This window comes from Eumetopias jubatus, unplaced genomic scaffold (assembly GCF_037043125.1).
Source record: "Eumetopias jubatus isolate StellerSeaLion01/CBP00866 unplaced genomic scaffold, mEumJub1_p1.0 scaffold_6, whole genome shotgun sequence".
In the NCBI taxonomy this organism is placed as follows: Eukaryota; Metazoa; Chordata; class Mammalia; order Carnivora; family Otariidae; genus Eumetopias; species Eumetopias jubatus.
In genome coordinates, this window is record NW_028274812.1 from 144721379 (window position 1) to 144743978 (window position 22600).

The window sequence follows — 22600 nt, forward strand, 5'->3', positions numbered from 1 at the left end:
CTAGGTTTTAAGATAGAAAACCCCCGGGTCCAGGGAGGATGGTGATGCCCACGAGAATGTTGGAGTTGGCCCAACTCAAAGCAGGACTGTTCTCTTTTTCCTGAATTTTCCTTTCTCAGGCATAACTGAGAAAGGAAGCCCACCGGCTTGGTGCATCCACACCCTGGGCTCTAAAGCCGACACAGTCACCGACCCTACCTGAACGAGCTGGGTGCAGTACTGAAGGTGCCTGACAATGGTGATGTCCAGGCTTTCATTTCCTGTGGTCAGCGGCAGGGGGCTTCCGGCCACACTAGTCCCGACTCCCGTGTCTTCCGTCAGCGCTTCGCTGAGGTGCCCCCTGGCTTCGGGGTGTACTGATCTGTAAGTGCTGAACCAGGAAGGGGGGCAAGACGTTAGTTTCTCTCATCATGGAAACCCCAGGTCACCGCAACAAAATCAGGGAAGGCCCCCCGGTGGTGCCCACCGAAAAGGAGGCTTCCACTAAGCCTGCCTTGAAAAACCGAGATACCTTTCAAAAGCTACTTCTCGATTCAGCCTGGTCACCAATTTGCCTTGTTAAAAGAGCACGCAAACAGATTGCTTCCAGAGTTCTCTGTTTGCTGCCCAAGCACAATGAGCCATTTGTAAAGCTGGCACACCAAGGAGTCTTTGAGACAGGCTCTCATTTTGCACTTGTTACACTTTCTTGCTCTGTGGATGGGGGTGCTTTGCCAAATTTTCTGGGATTAAGCCGTCCTCTGTATTTGTGGTTGCCCCAACAGCAATACCATTAAGAAGCAACGTCAAGGCGTTTTCTTGGCCTCAGATCAATTGCTACTTGAAGAAAAGGAAAAAAGGAAAGCTGCCAACAGGAGACATGATGTTCTGCCTCAGACAAAGGCTACCAGGGGGCATTTGAATCCTTCCAGGCGGCGCTTGGTTCTGCCTCTCCTGCCCGGTTTCAACCTCCCCGTGGAGCTGTCTCAAACTGTATCACGATGGGCACTTACATTTACAAATAAATCTGTTGCCTCTATTATCCAATTTTGTTCTGAAAATTAATCTGTGTGGGAAAGAGGGAGTAGTCTCATTTCACACAAGGGAGGGCTGACTGGCAGAGATAGTCACCCCTGTGTCCTGTTACACGGCCGGGCAGCAGCCAGGCAGCTGGTGGCTTCTGGGCTCATGCCCCCAGCCCCTGTGATTTACAAAGATCGTGCACTCGAGCTTAGACGCCTTGAACGCCTTACTCCAATTCCCAGTTGCCTCCAAGGGGAAAGCACTCTCTGTCCCGGCCATCAACACATATTTAAAAACACACACACAATTTCTACAATCTCCCCTAATCCCGCCGATGACATAAAATTGATCATTTTAGACAATTTAATATCAACGGTCTATAAAATGTACAAAACCCATGATGTTTTTGTTGTGAAGATGTTTCTGACGGCAACAAGAGTAAGAGTTTAGACCGATGTCTGACTTTGACATATCATGTAACAGCTTAAGCTAAGGAGTAGACGGATTTTTGGTTTAGAAGCATTTCACAAGTTCGATCAGGTTAGAAAAATCTCAGCACAGAATGTAGGAGCATAACGTCAACCTTCCATTCATTGAATGTATTTTGTTTGCCATGCCCTCAGCTTGCTCAATGGATAAATTCTGTTTCTCATGTTTTCGTTTCCTGATTTTGGAAGAATGAGCCCTCTAGGGACGAGAAAGCCCTCAAAAATGTTACCGGAACATCACCCACACAAAGAGAGTTTGGTGAAGATTGGACAACTGGAGCTCCCTGTGACTTGAAATCTTGTTTGCATAACATGTCAAAGGTAAAGATGGTGGAGATCTACCCTTTCCTTTGGGAAAGTATGTGTGGGTCTCACCCCAACAGTTAATGAAAGTGAGTATGCTCAACTGTGCTTGTTTTGCTTTAGCTGAAGTCACAAAATAGACCCCAGACTCTAGCTCCAAACACAAGTTCTGGTTGTCCAAGAAAGCCTGATGGAGAAGGTGATGGTATTTCACCTTCATTGTCCCTTCCTGCTGCCTCACCCCTGCCCGCCCCAGAGAAGGCACATTCTCCACCTGGCAGACTGGAGAACAAAGCAATCAGTTCTCAGTGATCAGTCGGGCATCCCTCGTTCTAAGGGAAATAGTTGGCCCGGGCTGAACCTGGCTTGGATATGTGCACGGATGAGCTTGACCTACAACTACTTTGCCAAAGGGGGCAAGAGCTAAAGGAGTGGAAAAAGCAGAGCATAACAAAATGAAGAGATTTGAGAACCAAGTACAACGGATCATCCAGTAAGAGTTCCCCGGAAACATAGCATATTTAGTTATTTTAGAATTAATTACATTGGGGTCAGGTTGTAGACCCTGAACCCTCCAAGATGTAGGTGCGCGCGCACACACACACACACACACACACACACACACACACACACACACACTCATACAAACATGTCCCCTTCATTTATGAGGAAGAAAAGCAATTCATTTTTCCTTGAACTGCACAAAAGAGGTGAATGATATTTAAAAATTGTCTTCAACAATAAAGGGGAACTGAAAGGCAATGGCCAGTCCTGTGGGGAGTTCTCCTCCCGGAGAGGTGCCCAGGTGCCAACCGATAGTGACAAAAAAACCACTGGACACATCTTAGAGGTATAAGCACACACTAACTTTATACTTACCTATTTTTCTCGGTCTCATTGTCTGAAAATACGGAGTCTGCGCCTCCACCAACATTACAAACCTCATCACCATCCTCCTCTTCCTCGTCAAAGTCAGAGGTGTTCAGGAAATCAAAGCTTTCTAAAGCACTTTCAACTGTAAGACTTAAACTGGAAGACCTGCTGCGGCTTCCGGCTGGCTTGCACTGCAAAGGCAGAAGGCATCAGGGAGAAGATCAACACATCCAGAAGCGGAAAACGCGACACACAACATTCAACTTGAGATGTGACACTTTTTGGGTTTTTTTCAAGCTTTTATTTTTTTATTGAGCTTGGCGTTAAAAAAAAAAAAAGCATTTAAAATCTTCATATTAAAAAAAAAGTACAATGATGGATAGAGTGACACAATATCTGGGGTTTGTTCCAAAATCATCTGGAGGGAAAGAAGCAGGGAGAAGAACAGACAAAACAAGACTGGCCATGAGTCGACATCGTGGAAGCCGGGGGTGGGGGGATGGGCACATCGGGAGGCATTATAGGATTCTCTCTACTTCTGCCTGAAAGTTTTATAATGAAAAGTTGAGGGAATATGACAGCCCAGAAAACCCTGGGAAACAGAACTGCTCGAGCCCTCCCTCTGCCTAGTGCTCAACCCCAAAGAAAATACAACCAGCAGACAAATCTAAAGAGTCATGGGGTCAATGCCAAATGCTAACCTATCTGTAAGGTTATGTGGTCATGTTTGCACTGTCCTGAGACAGAAGCTGGCTGCCCAAGGAACCTGTTCTAAAGGATTAACAAAACCAACCCCAGAAAGAGAAAACAACTCCCACTCACCCAACTCATACTCCCTATGTAAGTAGACTTCAATATTAATTTTACATTCATGGCGTATAATTGGCTCTGTGCGTCAAGGAGAAAAGGAAGGGCATGGGCGCCGCAGGAAGGAGCCCTGCGACCTCTATGGCTTTGCCTCTGCAGGAACAAGTTCTACCGCTTCCCTGACTGGGCCCTGGGATTATGTGAACACACCCATTCTGGGGTCTGCCGAACACAGACAGAAGCATGACAAACAGAACAACGTCAGCTGCCACGGGCACAGGGATGGAAACACGTCCTTCCGAGTATTCAAGAGGACGGACGCTGGGGTGCATTGAACGGGACCAGTCCTGCAAGGCAGAAGAACCAAAGGTCCTCCATCCAGTTAGGTGGCCCTCCTTGCTCACTTCGTAACATAAGACAGGCAGCGCCTGGCAGGGATCTGTCTCTGAGACTCAAGATGGCACAAAAGCACAGGGGAAACCGTCTTTTGGTCTCTTAAATCAGAGTTGTTTCATTCACCCTCAGTGATCTCCGTCCCAGAGGCAGCATCATTTAGTTTCTGATCCTCAAGAGGCTTAGCATCCTAGGAATGTGAAGGGGGGAAAAAGAGAGAGCTTTGTCTAGCAGATGCTTTAATTCCGGCTGGATCCACAGCCACTTGCCCCAGACCTACACTCGAATGCTGTTTTCAATCACAGAGAGCGAGAAGGAGCCAGTCCAGACACAACCCAGTCCTTTCTTAACTAGCTAACTGCTGAACTTGACCTCACACAGGATGGATGTGTTTAAATATCTATCATAACAAAGGGATGGACACTTAAGGATTTTAGGGGCAGGATTGTGTTGGAAGAACAGCAGATTGAAATAATACTCTGGAAAGAAATCTGTGACCACCAGGTTTTTATAAGACTCACAGATGGCTTGCTCAGTGTTCGCTGGTGGATCCAGCTACTTATCAGCCATCTAGATGCCTAGAAATGGGAGCTGCTCTCCCCACTCGCTTTCTCTAAGGCGTTTGCTGTAGGTGGGGGTCAGTTGTGTCTTTAAATTTCACACCTTTCGCGCACGAAGCAAAGCTGGTCAACTCTGCCCACAGCAGTTTATGGAGGGAGTAGAAGATGTTTTCACTGGAGAATTAGACAAGCAGCCTCCATGCAGGAGTCCTGAGCAGGGGCTTCTGAGAAGTGTTTTCCAGAAAGCAGATTCAGAGAGCCCTGGCCTGCTTCTCAGAGGGTGTACTAGCAGCTGAATTAGTCCGTCATGGGCACTGGAGGACCTGGAGAGTTGGGGCAGGAAGTCTCATCTGCCTGGGGACCAATCCCCCCGGAGGTAGGTGAGCACCACCGAGAAGGGCGAGGCAGTCAGCAAAGCCTTGGAAATGTGTTTCCATGTGCCACTAAGAAGACCAGGTTTTATGAACAGTCATATAAGGGGATGAGACAGGCTTCTGTGGGCTGAATCTCAGCTTGCCCCTGGCACCTTATTTTCAAGCCCATTTGGTAGGAAAGGTCACCAAAGAACAGCTCTTTCATGGAAAAGGATCCAATTTCTCTTCTGTATAGCAAAACCAGAGTCGCCAAGCGAAGAACACAAGAGGTGGCAGTGGGATTCGGGACAAAATTCAGGTTCTGTCCTCCTGCGCAGTGTTTTAAAAAGTTTAATCCATATGCCCCGCGGCAACATATATGCTCTGGTGTAGCAACCATAACCTCGTTCTTAGGTCCTCCCCTGCCTGAGGGGAACTCATCCCTCTCGCTCTCCCCTCCCACCCGGTCCACCCTGAGCTGTCTGACCAGGAGCAGGGTTGAGAGGGATAGCTCTGGTGGTGTTGGGGGTCCCTGACTTCTGGAGCACAGGAGATGGTGATCTGTGCATGAGGAATCGCAGGTTCCGACTCACCGGTCGGGACCAGACCAGAGAAGGGGGGCTGCAGGGGGAGGCCAGGTGGGGAGATGGGCCTGTGGCTCCATCAGGGTCGCCTCGCTCTTGACTTCAGTCAGGAAGGGACTCTATCCAGTAGCATCTCAATGAGATTATGATCCTCAAAATGCCTCCCTTTCCCATTTGGGATTGCAGTGACTAACTCCGGGGCTGGAGGAGCGCAGACATTGCTCAGAGCTGGTGCTTTAACTCCTAATCATCTTAGTGAAGCTGATCTGCTGTCAGGGAAATAAAAATGAACATGGGCTCCTGGTGTTTAAAACTCAGTGCCATTCAAATGACAATTGCCGGTTCTGTGATGAAACAGGAGAAAACACAAAGATACACAACTTTCGAGAGGATGTTGGCTTCAGACACCTCTCTCCAAACCTAATCCAATTTCCCTAAAACGGTACTTACTTTTAGGATATCATCCAAACGCATGACTTCTTGGTTCAGATCCTGAAACTCTTTGTACTGCTCTTTATGTGGCTCTAGTGCAAGGAAAAGCCCACTGAAGGCATCCTCCAAGCTTCCATCAAGGAAGGATCTACAGCCTTCAGACTCTCCACTGACAGAGCCCTCAAAGAGCAGCCTCTCCGCGGCCACCGGCACCTCGGTCGAAGTGAGCCTCTTGACCAGCTGCTTCGTGAGGTTTCCTTCGAACGTGTCCAGTTCCACGGGCTTGAGCTCGGAGGCCTCATCAGACTCCCGCAGGAGCACCTCCGCCACATTCTTCCCCAGGAACAGGTGCTCTGGGCCGGCCCCTGCAGATGCTCGGCCTGCCTCGGGGGTCCGGCGCCCGTCTGTGTCCTCCTTCACCTGTGGCTCTGGCTCTGGGCCTCCTCTGGAGGAGTTTCTGGAAGATGCTGAGCCGGAGTCCTCCGTGCCCTCGTTCCGGGAGGCCAGGTTGCTGTGGTTGAGCTCTGAGGGGGTGATGGTAATTTCTGGATTCGCTGAGCCCATGGTGGACGGAGAGCCGGCGGGGTGGGGGGTGAGGGCACAGTCCCCGTTGGGCAGGTCGCTGAAGCTGAGAGACAGGGGTGTTTTCTCCTCAGCTGCCTTTCCGTGGACAAAGACGTCATCAGGTAGATTAGTCTGTGGATAAAAGGCGTCTCGTCATTATTTTAAATACCAGTGATGTGCTCGGTGTGATTTATTTCCAGACAAAATGCCAGGCAATGAAAATACACAACCAGCACTTTCATAACATTAACATGTTAGTTGATTCTGTGCGCGCACGTGTGTGTGTGGTTGCAAGTGTGGCAAAAGAAAACAAGCCCTTACAAACCATTTCTAGGTCAAAGTTCATTATTCTATTCTTGGGTTTGACATCTTTCAAAAGGAAAGATAGGGGGCGGGGAGGGAACAGAGCCTGTTTCCTAAAATCCAGGATCTCGCAGTATTTGGCAGCCATGGCTGTGAATAACACTACCACATATTTTTTTTTTTTGGCATTTGTCTCAAAAGACTTTCCAACACTCATGCTAGTTCACTCAAAAGATGTGATGCTTTGTTCTGCTTCAGTTCTCGTAAATTATTTTAAAAGAATCTCTACCCACAAATCCCAAGTCCTTGAAAATGTTCTATTAATTTAGTAACCATACCACAAATAACTGAAGGCCAGAAATATACTTGCAAAGCCTCCATAAAAATGGGAGAAAAAGATTTTTTGGTTCTTTTTCAGGATTGCAAAGCCAGAACTCTCGGGGCATCTAGAAACACCACGTCCTCTTGTCAGGCTGACCCGGACTGGGTCAGCTACGCTGTGATTCATGAAGCAGAACTCAGAAGGGAGAGAGGTTACAAATATCCAGGTAATCAAGATCATTTGTTTATGCAGGCATTGAAATGATTTCCAAGTCATCCCTCCCTGTGCTGCGGTCTGTGTGGTCTCTCACTTCCCAAATGCTGCTCCGTAGAAAAAGTTTTCTGGTGATTGGAGATCAGCTCCTTCGAAATGGAGTTCTGATTTCTCTTGGGTTCTGGATTTGATCTTTTAAGTAAATGGTAAATACTAAGCTCATGCCCACTTGAATTCTATGGGCAGCAAGGAATGATCACAATAGTGCTGGGAATAAGCCCAGGAAACAAAAATGTTCCCGGAAGTGAAATGGGAGCAGACAGAAAGACAAAAGCTCCCCGTCCTCCCCAGCAGTGTTCCTGGTCCCCCCACTGCTGGATTGGGGGCCCCCAGATCCTAACATGTGCAGTTAGCTCAACCCAAACTTTCCATTCTCATCTGGTTGGAGGGTGATTCATTTTAACCACGGGATGAGTAAAAGGATGGGTCCCCGGGGCACTCAAGTAACATCTGCAGGCTCAGGATCGCCTCTAAAGAATGTTTTCTTCCAATAATGATCCCCGAAGTGTGCTGCTCAGAGTCCTGGGGGGCGGGGCTGAGGGTGGAAGGAATTCTGGAACCTTCTCAGCAGCTGCTGAGGAACAGGTGGGGCCCCAACGGCTCCAGTGATTGTTTAATTCAGTGTCCTCTGTCCTCTGTCTGCACCCCACACCTTCCGCCTCGAGGAGAGAGAAAGGGGGAACTTCTGGTAGGAACGGGGGTCCCTTAGGCATCTCCCAGAACCTTAGGCCCTCCAGGGCGTCCTGCCCCATCTCATCTCATCTTCAAAGCACATCCCCCTGGCAGCTTGGGATGGTGGGAGGCCCCATGCTCCTAAAGCAGATTTGTCTTGGGGCTCGTGCTCCTAAAGCCGATTTGCACCTACGTAAGTGGACAGCATGGAGTTAGACTGAGTTGAGGGGACTTACGGTATGCCAAGGGGACGAGCCCACGAACAGACACATGACACTATGAGGAAGTGTGTTCTAACTGAGGCATGGCATCGTGAGGCAGGATCCTGGCACGGGGAAGGCTGCCGCCCGGGGAAACAGGTAGTCCCAGAGCTCAGCCCCACGGGATGGGGAGGTGTAGGCGAGGAGCATGAAGGAACAGTATGTGTGGACAGAGGGCAGCCCCCAAAGGGGGTGGTGGAGCTGGAGGGTGGTGGGTGTTCAGGGGGCTGGAGCAGAGGACCAAGAACAGGCAATGGCAGGCATGGCAGGCATGGCAAGCTGCCCTGAGGGCCGGATGGGTGCAACCGCTCTGAGGAATCCGCCTTTATCCAAAAGGCTATGGGAAGCCATCGAGTTTTTTCTAATCTTGCTCTCATTTAAATTATGTTATTAAAACCCCTACCAAATCCCTCCACAACTCACAGTATGTGAGCGTGTATACACAAGTTATATCGATAGTTACGTAAACAACTGCTTCCGCTATACATCCATTTTTGGGTCCATGCGTTCATGCACATTTTCCTTCTAGAACCTTCCTACTTGCCTTGGAAACTCCACTAGGTTAGCCTGGTCCTTCTCACCTGTGCTTTGTAATTCACTGAATTAGATGTGATTACTATCATCATTAACTAGAAGACTTTTTAGTCCTTTCCTTTCTGCACATTCAAAGATTACTCTTTTTTTTCCCCCAAAGGTAACTTTTATACGGCTGCAAAGAGCAGGCTCTTCCATGTCTGTATGTACATGTGTGTGTATTCTCTTGTGACAGAATGTGTGACACAGAGAACGTAGCTCACCTATTGCATTCCTGACTCTACCAACGAAAGAGCTCTGTTTATTAACATGGTATAAAACTAACAGACACTACCGTAAACTCAGGCTAAGAAGTTTACGGTAAGAAGCTCTATTTAAAGAGCTCTTTAAATAGAAATAGCTCTAGGAAAACTGGCCGGAAGCCTTCTGACTCCCTCGAAGCCCAGGTTTTGAAGGCTAAAACCACGCGTGAAGACTGTCCTCGTGATAAACTCGCCTAACTTGGGAACGAACACCTTCTTTGACCGCGAGTGTACTTGTATTTTTCAAGAACGACGATCTTGTTACCATGGATATCTTGGCCACTGCGGCGAGAAATCACGGCACAAAAGCAGGGCGCAGTGGGGAGAGGGACAAGCGGTGGCTGTGACGAGGGCGCATGCAGGAGCACCCTGCCCGCCCCAGGGATGGGACAGCTGTGACCACTGCCCCGTGAGCGACATGGAGGAGAGAAGAGACGCCGAATGAAGCAAATGAGCCCCGAGCCCCCCCGAGGCAAGCACTGCACCGCGGCCAGGCCACCCACACTCACGGAAAACTCTAGCTCAGCCTTGGGTCTCAGCCTGAGGGAGGGCAGGTCACTGAAAGAGCAGCTGCGGGATAGCTTGGCAAAGAAAGTGTCCTGCAAGGCACTCAAGACAGACAGCCGCCGCGGCTTGGCTGCTGAAGGCCGCCACCACCTCTTCAGAAGTCAAAGCAAGATGGCGGAGTTAGCGGAAAGCCCCAGTTACCATGTTTCGTTAGCGTTTAACAAGCATTTCTGATTACAACAAAGACGCCGTTATTTACGTCCGTTCCTCTAAGAGGCTGACCTCAGAGAATCTCCAGAAAAGTCTGCATATTATCAAAGCAGTCAGGGGGCCGAGGGGAGAGGGAAGACAGGAGGTTTACTGCTGTTACTGCCTCTTGGAATGTGCTTTTCTAAGTCACTCCTTGATTAGAGGGAGCTCTGGGATTAGCATGGTCAGGAATTATTGAGAACCCCTAATACCGGACGTCAAGGGTTTCACATACTGGGTGTAAGGCCTACCGCGAGTTTGACATGTCTCCTCCAGAAATCCCAGTGAACTTACGAAGAAGGAGTGATCCTTCAAAGTGGGAGTCTCCGGGGTACCCTGGCTGTACATGGACATTCTCCTCTGGAGGGCTGCCGCCTTGTTCCCAGCGCCTGAGGACGTAGTCATGTCCTCCACATCAAATGGGCTGCAACACAACAGGTCCCGTGAATGCGCGGTCGTTAAAGTCCCCTCCAACCCTCGGACTGCAGGCTGTGAAAACACCTCATCATACTAAAGTCAACTCAAACCAGTGGGAATTGGGCTGGCAGAAAATAAACCAAGATAAAAGAAAGTGGAGCAGAAAACGGAGCCCAGACCCACCCAAGGGACCACAGATTAGTATCCTAGCTTTAAGTGCAACTTATCTATACACCTAGACACTAGATAAATCTGTTTCTCCATTCATATTAGAAATGTAAACATATTAATGCTTGTCCAACACACAATGTTGAAGTCTATAAAAAGTCTTTGAGCTTTGCGGGGACAGACGGGTTAACAATACAAGAAAGTAACAGACTACTGTTCTACAGAAAACAAACGTAGACTGCCACTCATTTCCGTGGACACAGAGACTTGCATGCCTGGGAGGAGGACAGTCTGTCCACCATGACAACTTATCATCATGCCATCCGGTTCATCCAGCAAGACAAATGATCTTGCGTTCGATAGGTCAATGACTACAAATTACAAGGAGGGAAGGCCAGGCAAAAAGCACGGACAGTGTTTCAGTGACAAGAAGCAGGGTCTCTGCTACTTCTGTGGCTCACCCTCCATATTGAAAAGGGGACCCTGGGATCATGACCCGAGCCGAAGGCAGATGCTTAAAGACTGAGCCACCCAGGCCCCCCAGAAAACCACCTTTAAGTTCACTGCTCTGACAAGAGGTACTTCTTGCCCTTTGGAAATGTTCTATTGCAGGAGAGCGTGAAGGATATTGAAAAGTCTCCGAGGGCCACATACGGTATTTGAGGTGAAGTGGGAGAGGCGATGAAAACCCTATAGCGAGAATCGGGATCTTTCCAAGGGCGAAATATCTCCTACTGCAGTTATTTTCCTTCCAAATTAGCTTGATTAAGACCTATATCTTTTTAAATATATATATAAAGGTTGACAGGGAGGGAAGGCAGCAGGATAAAATATTTTAAAACAGGAAGTAGGAGAGAACAGTGATAAGACAGAGGTTCTCCAACTTATGGGGACAACAGTGCACGAGCATCATCTGGTGAGCCAGAGGACAGATCCCTGGGCCCTGAGAGGTTCCGACACAGGTCTCAGTTGGACCCGAGAGTCTCCTTCTGTGATGAGCTCCCTGGGGACTCTGATGGTCCAAGCGCCACCCTCTGAACAGCCCTAGCCTGCAGCACAGATTTTGGAACAGAAAAGGGCCACTTACTACCAGGTGATCTCCAGGCTCAGTTTGATGGTGCCGAGGTCGTTGATGTCAACGGCCACCACCTGAGGTCGGGCAGCAAAGAGCTCTTTGGTCTCGCAGGTCACGCTGCCGACCAGGAGGTGTGTGGCGAGCCCTTTGAGTTCTGTGACCTGGTGAGAGAGAGGGAGGGAAGCCTTACGGGGAGCACGGGAGAAAGGCCAGGCACGCTTCCCCTGTGTTCTTCTCGGCCCCCTGTACACGAGAGCAGTGGTCTTCACCACGGGGCGTAGAAAGGAGTCTGCGAGGTGGGGGTGGGGGGCAGCAGGAAGCAGTCGTGAACACAGGTCCCCACCCACGGGCCACCCAGCCGTGCAGCGGGAAGACATGGAGCGGCGGAGACGATACTGAACCTTGATGGAGATGAATCCAACGATCAGGGGCAGGAACACCACTTCCTCCCCATCCCAGCTCTGCTTGCCATTGGCTTCTATCTTGCCTTTCAGTTTCCACCTCTGTCGGCCGTACTTCATGAAGATCTGTGGAGAAGAACCACACCTCAGGTTCCTTCCCCGCTCCAACACCAAGATAAAAAGGCAGGGAAATAAAGCAGCTGCCTCTCCTCCCCTTCTCCATCCGCCTCCATCCACCCTTCTGGTGTGTTCTTCCACATTTCCTGGGGCCGGGGGTGGGGGTGGGGTGGAGCAGGTGGGGAGTGGGGAAGAGGCTTTCAAGGGGGAGTAAGGTCTGCTTCCCTCCAAGAGGGCGTGGAGGGCCTTCTGGTGTAAAAGGTCATCACACCGAGCCCTTCTGTGTCACCGCGGTCATGGGGACCAGTTCCTTCCCCCACGAGGCTACAAGAACTACTCCCCGGCTCCCTTACAGGGAGGAGAAACCATCAGCTAAAATCTACTTAGCAGCCAGAAGCAAGAAGTAAGACCCCCTCCTCCTGGATGAGGAAGACAGAGCTGGACAAGGATTCTGAAATCCGACATAGTCCCGGGAGAGGGTCTCCAGCTCTCCTTGCTCAGACAGGAAGATGCTCCTCCCCCTGCCCTCCCCAAGAAGAACGATCATAGAGGGTTTTGGAGGAGCCAGTTAGATAAAATAATTAAGGGAAGTTCCCTTTTGAAGGGGGAAAGATAAAAGGCTTTTTTACTTTATGGAGTATACCTTTATAAAGAAAGGTCTAGACACTAGTGTTCTTTATGAGCACTCATGATCCTGGATTAGCTCTTGCATCAGGAGAAAAGACTGCTATCAAGTACAACGGTGGAACACTAGGGAAAAGATCAGTATGGATCATATAACAAGTAAGGGTAGCTAAAGGGCCAATGTTAAGTTAGCTGCGTTGAGAACTGCACAATGCAGATGGGAGAGCATGTCCTTCTGCTTTTAGGAAAATCATGTAGGGGCGAAAGGTCCCGATGTCTGTGCATTAGTCTAAAATGGTTCAGCACAATAACAACAATCATAGCAGTAATAATAAAGCCAATGTGGCGTAATGTTAAAAATTGGTGTCTGGATGAAGAGTATGTGGGGTTCTCCATCTCCAAACTTTCTCATTGGCTTAATTTTTTTTTTTTTCAAAATCAACAAATGTAAAAGGGGGGGGGGAGGCAATTTAAAAGCAAAATAATGGCCACCTGACTCCTGCCCCTCCAATCCTCGATTCTAACCGGCAGACCAACAGGTTACTTACTTCATATTGATCTCCCGGACAGAGGCGAGCAAAACCAGCCAGACCTGTAAGGAAGCAACCAGGATGAGGTGTAGAATAGGTTTCCCCTCTTCACAAGCCCACACTGGCACAGTTACAAACCAAAAGCATCAGACCTCTGTGAAAGCTCATGCTATGGTTTTGGGGGAGCACCTGAGGGCGCAGCCATGGCTGGGAATTCCACCTACCCCAGCCGGAGAGAATGTTCCTGACTGGACTAATCAAAGACGCTGCTTTCTGGGGCCAAGAAGGCTGTCGGGCAGGGGCTAGAACTCTATGTATCTTTGGCCAAATGAGGGTCCACCCAGCTTCCAGGATCAGAGAATTAGGGCCAGAAAGATATATTCATTTATGTACCCAAAATATTCCCATGAACATAAACGGCTCTCCAGTTTTCCTTTCTGTCCCAAGATTTGTGATTTCTGATAAGCGCCTCTCGTTTGGGTGAAGATTCTATGGACCCTTGCCTCCCTCCAATTCACTCATTCCTGTGTTTTCCTCTTCCTACGTACCTGGCTAATGATACCACCATCTACTGTATTACGAAACCGCTTAAAATGGATTATCATCTACACAAAGCCAGTGATTAAGAAAACAAAAACCAACCAACCAAATGACAACAACGCACACTCCCCAAATGGAGATGGGGCTTCCCTTCGACGGCGCCATCACACCCTCGGTTCACCATTCCTAGCGGGGTCTGCTCAGTCTGAGCTCCAGCCCCATGCCTGCTGTAGCAGCAAGAACACATCGTGTCACACCACTGTCGTGGGACATCTCAGGGACCCTGGGTTTCATCAGTCTTTTTCTTTCTTTCTGTAAATATTTATGGAGACTCAGCGTGTGGGAGGATCTGTGCACTGGGGTAACAATCTGCAAGTTAAGGGAGACTCTCCTGGTGCCCAGAAAACAGAACAAAATGTGGTTCAAGTCCACAGGGAGGAAACAGACAAGGACCAGATGCAGTAAGAGGATTCAAAGCTGAAGCCGATTTCTGTTTTATCTTACCACTGAGCCCCTCTAGATACAAACTCCAGTTTCTTCACCTTTAAAGGGGGGTAACAATGTCCACCTCACAGAACTGTTTGTAAAGACAATCGATGGCAGTGATTGTAAAGACAACACACAGTAATGATTATATATTAGGGAGTGGGATAAACTATTGGTTGAGCATGTGCCAGACACAGTCACTTAAAATATGTTATCTGTATGAAAACACAGCAAATTGATACACATTAGAGGGGGAAAGCAATGAAGAGACAGTAAAAGGAGGTTTTTTTCCCTATATTTTGTATTTTTGTAAGAATGTGTGACTTATATAATTGAACAAGAAACTCTATCTCATTTAATGTAGTACAGTTTCATGGAGGAAGGTGGCATTTGAGCAACAGAATATCTCCACTGGCAAATGAAGGCCTGGAGAAGAGAACACACTTCTGGGTGGAGTGAGTGGTCTGTATTCACTCAGCAGTATTTCCGGAGCGCCTACGGTGTGTCAAGCATGAAAAAAGTTGTGGGGAGGGAGGTACGCACATCATACATACACAGTAAATGTAAGGGACTAAACTTGTCAACAGAGGCTTATCGGTAATCCTGGCTCGTTGTAATCAAGGAATGAAACAAATTTAACAAAAATGGGCAAAATCTTTAGTACTTTCTCATTTTCTAATGAAAAAAAACCCAACACCATTTTATGATAAAGAATTCCAGTTAAGAATTCAGTATGAATGGTTATATACAATGGAATATTACTCAGCCATAAAAAAGGATGAGATCTTGCCATTTGTGAGAACATGGATGGAGCTAGAGAGTATATAATGCTATGTGAAATAAGTCAGGCCGAGAAAGACAAATACCGTAGGAATATAAAAACAAAACAAATGAATAGACAAAAAGCAGAAGCAGACCCATAGATACAGAGAACAAACGGATGGTTGCCAGAGGGGAGGCGGGTGGGGTGATAGGCCAGATGGGTGAGGGGGAGGGGGAGGTCAGACTTCCAGTTACGGAGTAAGTAAGTCATGGGCATGAAAAGTACAGCACTGGGAATATGGTCGATGGTAATGTCATAGTGTTGTATGGGGACAGATGGGAGCTACAGTCGTGCCGAGCATAGCAAACATATGAACTTGTCAAAACCCTACGTTGTACACCTGAAACTAATGTAACATCGTGTGTCAACCACACTTCAATTAAAAAAAAAGAATTCTGTACAGATGTTTAGGTATCTTTAATAAGATATGCAGAGAAAAGGCTATTTGGGTATTCATGACAATTTTTACAAAGTTTAGCACTGGTAGAGTGATTATGACTTTAACCTTTTTGTCTATCTGCCCATATTTTAAAAAATGAGAAAGTACCATTTACAAATTTTAAAACAGATTCGAGCAGAACCGTCCCTCACTTTTAATAGAGGCGGCCGAAGAAGAAATTCTTTTGAACTGCTGGTACAAAAGCAGCCCTGGGACCCTTCCATTCCTTCACACACAGGATGTCTTCACACACAGGATGTCTATTCGACCAGCAGATCCCTTGGTGGCTCAGTCTCCTCAAGCTGCCATTCATGACCTATGAGTTCTTGGTTGTTTTTACATTAGCTTAAACATGGTTCTACCCATGGAAAGATGATGAGGGTGGTATCACAAAATGTATTTTGCCTGCTGTGAGTAGCCCCATGAAGCTGTGAGACTGTGGAATGAATGAATCTGCTTTCTGCCCATCTCAAGGACACTCCAGGGTTAAGATGATAGACAAGGTCCAGGAAGGCTTAAAAAAGCACCTGCTGTTACCACCATCTGTCAGTAGATGGCAGCAACTCACCAGCTCGTACTGCCTCCCTACCCTCAGAGCCAGTCCACTGAGGACCAGTCTAACAATTAGAACATAAGAAGCCACTTCAACAGATTTCCTGAAATAAGAGCACAATTTAAAAAGTCAATGTTCACTAATCATTTTCTGGAGGATTTAGATTTTTTTTAATACATCAGAAAAAAAAGCACAATTGACTGGTTTCTACAAATTGGAATTGGCGAGACATGCCAATTCTAAGAAAATCCAAAGTGCCCTTTAAAACCTCTGCCGAGGGGCACCTGAGCAGCTCAGTCGGTTGAGCGTCCAACTCTTGGTTTCTGCTCAGGTCATGATCTCAGGGTCGTGAGATCGAGCCCTGCGTCGGGCTCCCTGCTCAGCGGGGAGTCTGCTTGAGGAATCTCTGCCCCTCCCCCCATACGCACTTGGGTGTTCTCTCTCTCAAATAAATGAATAAATCTTCAAATAAAATAAAATAACACCTCTGCAAATTAGTTCAGGTTTCACCCGTTGCCAGTTTACCTGTGCAATTACAACAGAAGCCTGGTTAAAAAAGCCAAAAAACAAGAAACTGACCTGGTATCAGTGTGGATAAAGGTATGTATGGGGGAAAATGCTTTGAAGGTTTTTCCCTTTCAAAATTACCAGAAATTTTGGGCGCCTGGGTGGCTCAGTCGTTGAGCATCTGCCTTCGGCTCAGGTCATGATCCCAGGGTCCTGGGATCGAGCCCCGCATCGGGCTCCCTGCTCAGCGGGAAGCCTGCTTCTCCCTCTCCCACTCCCCCTGCTTGTGTTCCCTCTCGCGCTGTGTCTCTCTGTCAAATAAATAAAATCTTTAAAAAAAAATTACCAGAACTTTCATATCTGAACTTAGACAAATGGGAAAAAGATACTTGGAAGTCATGGTTTTTGAGCTTACGAGCCCAGGTTATTAAAGCAAAATTTCTTGAAACTGCTTTTGTATTGGTATCACCCCAAGGCGCTGATTACCAGCATAATGTTGCCAACCAGCACCAGCCAGGCAGAAGCGGGTCCGCTGCTATGCTTCCTGAAGTTCTAGCTGCTCGTGTAAGCCAGTCACGGTGCCGCTTGCAGAATTGAAACCAACAGTGGGGCAATTACGGTTACAGCTCGATGTCTTTCACACCTGGCCAGAGGCCTGCTGGGATTTTCACAGCAGAGGAAAGGTTCATGTTTTCTCAGCAGTTTTGTGATTACTGTTGCACTGTCTAGAAAGCATTCATGATGGTCACTCTGCAGACCATCATGGGGGGTGAACATCCAGGGGTGGGTGGGGGTGGGGAGCTTTTATTTCTATGTTTGATCTTCCTGTACCTTTTGGCTGTTTTACTGTAAACACCCAGATAAAACGGCTCTTCTCTGGCCTCGTTTGGAAGGCCCAGATGCCACAGTACGTAGCCTCCTACCTTTCCTTCCTTTGTTCAGAGACTTTTCTGCCGGAAGAATGCTCCCCATTTTTGCTAGTTCTATGATGACCTTCCTTTCCAAAGATAAAACAGATCGCACCTGCTGACAGCGTATACACACAGAAAACGATGGCCGGTTATTCGCAACAATGTTAACAAAGTTCCGCACCGCGGGGAGCGATGATGAAAGTAAGGAAGTCACACTTTGCTCCAAGGAAAGGAGCCAAGCAGCTGAATGCCCAGGAGTTCTGTTCCAGGCCTTCCTGATTTATTGACCAGGCATAAATAGTGCAGATTTACTAGCTCACAGGTAGTTCTTCCCTCTGACAAGGCCTTGCCCTGCCCTGAAAGCCGGGGAGTCAGGCACGGGCTTGGAGATACCCACTGCCTGGAACTGCACTGGAACGAAGCACAAGCTGGGAGAAGAAGCAGTTTTCCTTGAGAGACCACTTTTCATCTAGGTCCTGGCTAACAAGAGGCCCCCTCGTTGGCCTAACATTCAAGGCCCATGGACGTCCACAGCTCTTCTTCTAGTACGGGCTCCTGCCTGGCCAGGCCACCTGCCATTTGTCAACATGCTTTTCCCTCTTTGGTGAATGCCATTCCCTTGCTGTTCACCTGACCAGAGTAGTCCCTCTCGTTCTAATTCAAGGGTTACATTGGGGAGCCTTCCTCCTTCCTTCCTGCTTCCCTCACCCTAGATAGGTGAGTGGCACCCTTCTCCCGTCCCCCAGTGGGCTTTGGAGAAAGCTGGCCACCCCGGTGGTCTGGGGGGGTCATTCATTCCACTGAATTTGAATGCACTGGCTCATACATCCATTTTTCTCCAGTGGAACCAAAGGCCAGGGGCCACTGATCAGGATGCAGCCTCGTGCTCTGCCAAGAGCAGGAGTTCTATAACTGATCGGTTGTTTTTATCAACGAGGCACCCACACCCCCGGGGGCTCAAACTCACATACACACACACACATACACACACACAAGCATGAAACCAAAAGGGTTGTTTTCTTTGTGTTGGGTGGTGCAGAAAGGGAAGTGTGGAAGGGTGTGGCTGGAGGAAGTTGGGTTACCAGGTCTGACAATATTATGAAATATCCTCAGTGGATGTCAGTATGTGTGTTGGCGGGGGGGGGGGGATTATGTTTTACCAGAAGGAATCACAGATAAGAAAGTAGCTGATTACAAAGATGCAAGATTTCTTGGCAGCGTGAGGAGGCTTCCCTTTATCAAGAGAGAGGAAGATTTCCATGGAGGTGTGTCCTTTGAAAGGCTTCCTAGTTGTCGTTTCTGAGTTTTCATGTTAGATTAGGGACATGCAAAGGGAGAATAATCTGTAATGAAAAAGGAGAGTATGTTTTGGACCCAGAGTCCCCCTGGGGGAAACCGAGTGCCCAGACAAAAGTGACAGAAGCAGACCAGGCGGGAAAGAGAGAACAGGCAGAGGCAGAGAAGGAATTGCTCGATAAACGGGAGGTTCTGTCAGCCCACCAGGATAACCCTTTAGGACCCAGGGCTATTATTTAGCTGGTGCCCAGGTCCCCCAGGGATGGTGGGCCCCCCAGCACCATCGTCTGCCGGACCCCCAGGCCTGAAGCTCCACACCCACGCTGCCCGTGGGCTGGGCTGGAGACGGCCCTCCCACAGAAGAGGCCATCCTTGGAGCAACAGTTTCTAGTATTGGCTCTGCTCTCTTCAAACTTCCCGCCTCGTAGGAGACCAAGTGTGGGAATATTCTAGAAGCCAGGAGCCCTGGAATTCAGTTTCAAGTTTGACTCCAACTCGCTACGTGACTTCTGGGGCAAGTCATTCCCAACAATAAAATGGGGAAATGATTATCCCGCCAAAAATGGATGCCTTGGATAACAGAAATCAGGGAAATCTGGCACTCCCTGTGTGAATCGTGAGAAGATGTGTGACCTGAGTCTCTCCCAGCTGTGAAACCAACCAGTCTGCACGGATGGTGCCGAGTGTCGGGGGACATGAGAGGGACGTGTTTTCTGCTAAACACTGATTCAGGGCAGTTGTTTTCCAGAATCAGGCTGCTGATGAAATCATCCTGAGAGTCTTAAGAAAAAATCTCCCAGGGCCCACCCTGACTTGCTGGGTCTGGGGCAGGGCCTGAGCGGTTTTGGAACCTCGGACTCAGGTGAGGACCCAACATGAAGACAATAAACGAAAAACTGACAAAGCGCGGAGGCCCCACCCCAGTGGGACAACAAGTGTTGGGATTTCACACTGAATGACAAACCAGTTCACACTCAGGTCTGCCATAGAGAAGAATGCAGCCACTGAGGAAGCTGAAGGTCAAGGTCGTTGGTATTCTAGGAGTAACTCATTCAGAGTGGTTCTCACGGGAGTGCCTAGCACTTGATAGAAACAGTGCCCTGCAGACTGAGATGACTCACTCAAAAACGAAGCTCTCCTGTTGAGCACTTAAAAAAAAAAAAGTGCCCCTTCCCTATTCCCTTAATTGCAAAAAGTCTACAAGAGGGTGATTAAGTCTCCATTAGCAACAACCCAGGGATCAAGCTGCTGCAGAAACCTGAGGACCAGAGTGCCTCCACCCCAGTTCTCTCTTTGCCGCAGTCAACGGGCCCACAGTCAAGACAAACGGACTCGTGGCTGCCAATTGGCGAGCCCTGCCCGCAACACCTGGGCCATGCTCTGTTTCCTAAAGCCGGCGTGCCTTTTTTTGTTCTGAAGATGCCACGGTACAGATATCAACAACCAATCATGCTTCTAGGTCAGAGCTTTCCAGAGCAAACACCAGAAACGCACCGGGCAAAGGAGGAAAATGCACAGGGCTCTGTGGGTTTTACACTAAAAATAAATACCACTAAGTAATGGGCGGGTAGTTTGTAGAAAACGTGAGCAGGAAGGAGCGACTGAAATGACACCACAAAGAAGCCAAGAGACAGATCGAGAATGTGGGATGGTCTGTACAACAATGGTTTCTATGCCAAGTCAACAGTAGGAGGAAAATGGGAAGGGTCTGCTTTAGATGAAAGGAAGCCTAAGAGACACCTAATGACCAATCACGATGCATGGACCTTATTTGGATACCAGTGGGAACAAACCAACTGTACAAAGCATTTCTGAGACAGCTGGGGAAATTGGATAATGAGTGGATTAATAACAAAGGCGTATTAATTTTATCAGATGTGATAATACTTGGCATTGTGATTATTTACGTAAGAAGAAGCCCCCGTTCTTTAAGGAATGCATATTGAAATACACACAGGCAGACTCATATATCTGGGTTATGTATCATCAAAGGGAAAAAGAGGGAAAAGCAAATGTGGCAAAATCTTGCTAATTATTAAATCTAGGTGATATGGGGTTCATTGCAACATTCTCTTCATTTCTGTGTATGCTTGAGATTCTGCCATAATAAAGATTTAAGGGTGCAGGCAAGTCTCAGGATGAGAAGGGTCTGGAACATCAACACATTCACAAATGGGGAGGGGTGAGTGTGGGCGGCATAGTGTCTTTGCAAGAAAAATAAAAATAGCACGTGCACTCAAACTTCAAGAAGCTCTGTCTGTGGAGATGGCGCCTTCCTCTCTGAACAGGGGAAAGAGTACCTTTCATCTTGATGGAGAACTCCCCCAGCAGATTCTCCAGCTCTGCCTCAATGGTGCACATATTCTGTGAAGAGGACAGAAAATTGGCATCAGCGCGAGGCTTCTGTCACCAACAGCTCAAAGCATGTGACATTCTAGTAGCTGCAAACAACTACAGCTCGAGGCTTGAACATGGTGGTGGGGGGGGAGGCATTTACCTGTTTGCAGGGAGCTCCCCAGCACTGCCGTGAAGCATTCTGGACAAAATTCCACCCCCCCACCCGGAGTCTACGCAAGCCTTCTGGTGTACGGGAAATTTAGAGCACAGAAGAACAATTTCACTTATTTCCATGCACAATGGTGAGGATTGGGATGCTAGACAAAAAGGAAAGCAGTCTGGGGGTGCCTGGGTGGCTCTGCCTTCGGCTCAGGTCAGGATCTCAGGGTCCTGGGATCGAGCCCCACATCGGGCTCCCTGCTCAGCGAGGAGTCTGCTTCTCCCTCTCCCTCTACCCCTCCCCACTGCTCGTGATCTCTCTCTCTCTCTCAAAGAACTAAATAAACAATCTTCTAAAAAAAAAAAAAAAAAGGGAAGAAGGAAAGTAGTCCGCTCCTAAATGGAGAAGATCAAGGTTCTTAAGTCGCTGACTTAGGGACCTCCTACAGCAGAAGACTCGCTGTGTTTCCTTCAGATGTTACATCAATGATCTCATCACATTATATCATAAACAGACGAATCCAGAATGTGATATTCTGCAAGAACTGGCCTGGATTCTACAAAAAGGTAATGTGGGGGGGAAAAAAAGCCCCAAAGGGGCTAAAGAGACATAAAAACCAAATGCCACCTGTCGCCTCCCATTAGATCCTGACTTGAAGGACAATACACTAGGACAGTCATCAAAGACATGACTGGACCAAACAGCGGCATCTGAAGATGTGCAGGCCATTCGATAACTCCGTTAGTCGATTAACTGTCTGAGTTGTGGAAATGGCGTGTGTTTGTGCAGGGAGACACAGGCGACCACCGTGGGTTCTGTGCAAAATACTTATGGGGTGAAGGGTTGCAATATTCATTACTTACTGTCAGATGACTCAGCAAAAAAACAAGGATAAGGAAAGAAAAAGTTGAGCATAGGTGAGAGAAGGAAAGCAAATATGGCAAGACGTTACCAACTGGTAAAGGTAGATGGTGTTTATTATATTAGTCTTGACTCTTCTGTTGGTTGGAAATTTCTCTGAATAGAAATCGGGGCCATAATAACAGTGGTTCTGTGTCCTACAAAGTGAGTGAGGCTGGGTTCCTGCGGTAAGGCCACACGCCCCCAAAATGATTCCTGGGCTGGACAAGAGTCCTCCACTTGCTCTACTGTTGAGGGCCCCCCGAAGGCAGGAGGAGGAACACCACCTAAGTGTGTGGTTAGGTCACTACGTGCACCGGCCCTACTTCCTCTGGATCTGAGGACCTCAACAGAGCAGTCGGAGGTAGAGATTGAAAAAGGAAAAGTACGCAGCCAGTGGCTCTCCCGAGGCGGCCTTGACCGTCCGGCCCGGGAGTGGGGGGCGGTGGCACCCGCAAGCTTCTCCCTCAGCAGCCGGCCTCCATGGTGGGGGGCGGGGGTGGGGGGCACTCCTACTAGCCCACAGCCTCGTGGG

The 22600-nt window shown here is 48.3% G+C and overlaps 1 protein-coding gene across 4 annotated transcripts in view; it reads right to left on the bottom strand.

Annotated features, from left to right (window-relative positions):
• Positions 1 to 22600, bottom strand: part of RIPOR2 (RHO family interacting cell polarization regulator 2) — a 220767-nt gene that overhangs the window by 18617 nt on the left and 179550 nt on the right. For 3 of the 4 annotated variants that reach the window (XM_028107361.2, XM_028107363.2, XM_028107362.2), the window contains exons 8-15: positions 20969 to 21032; positions 13132 to 13175; positions 11843 to 11968; positions 11454 to 11602; positions 10076 to 10205; positions 5814 to 6491; positions 2673 to 2857; positions 199 to 370 (exon numbers count right to left, since the gene is read on the bottom strand). In XM_028107361.2, coding sequence (XP_027963162.1) covers positions 199 to 370; positions 2673 to 2857; positions 5814 to 6491; positions 10076 to 10205; positions 11454 to 11602; positions 11843 to 11968; positions 13132 to 13175; positions 20969 to 21032 — 1548 coding nt within the window. Of the gene's footprint in view, positions 1 to 198; positions 371 to 2672; positions 2858 to 2944; positions 4057 to 5813; positions 6492 to 10075; positions 10206 to 11453; positions 11603 to 11842; positions 11969 to 13131; positions 13176 to 20968; positions 21033 to 22600 lie in introns of those variants that run through there. The other variant, XM_028107364.2, reaches the window with a different exon arrangement.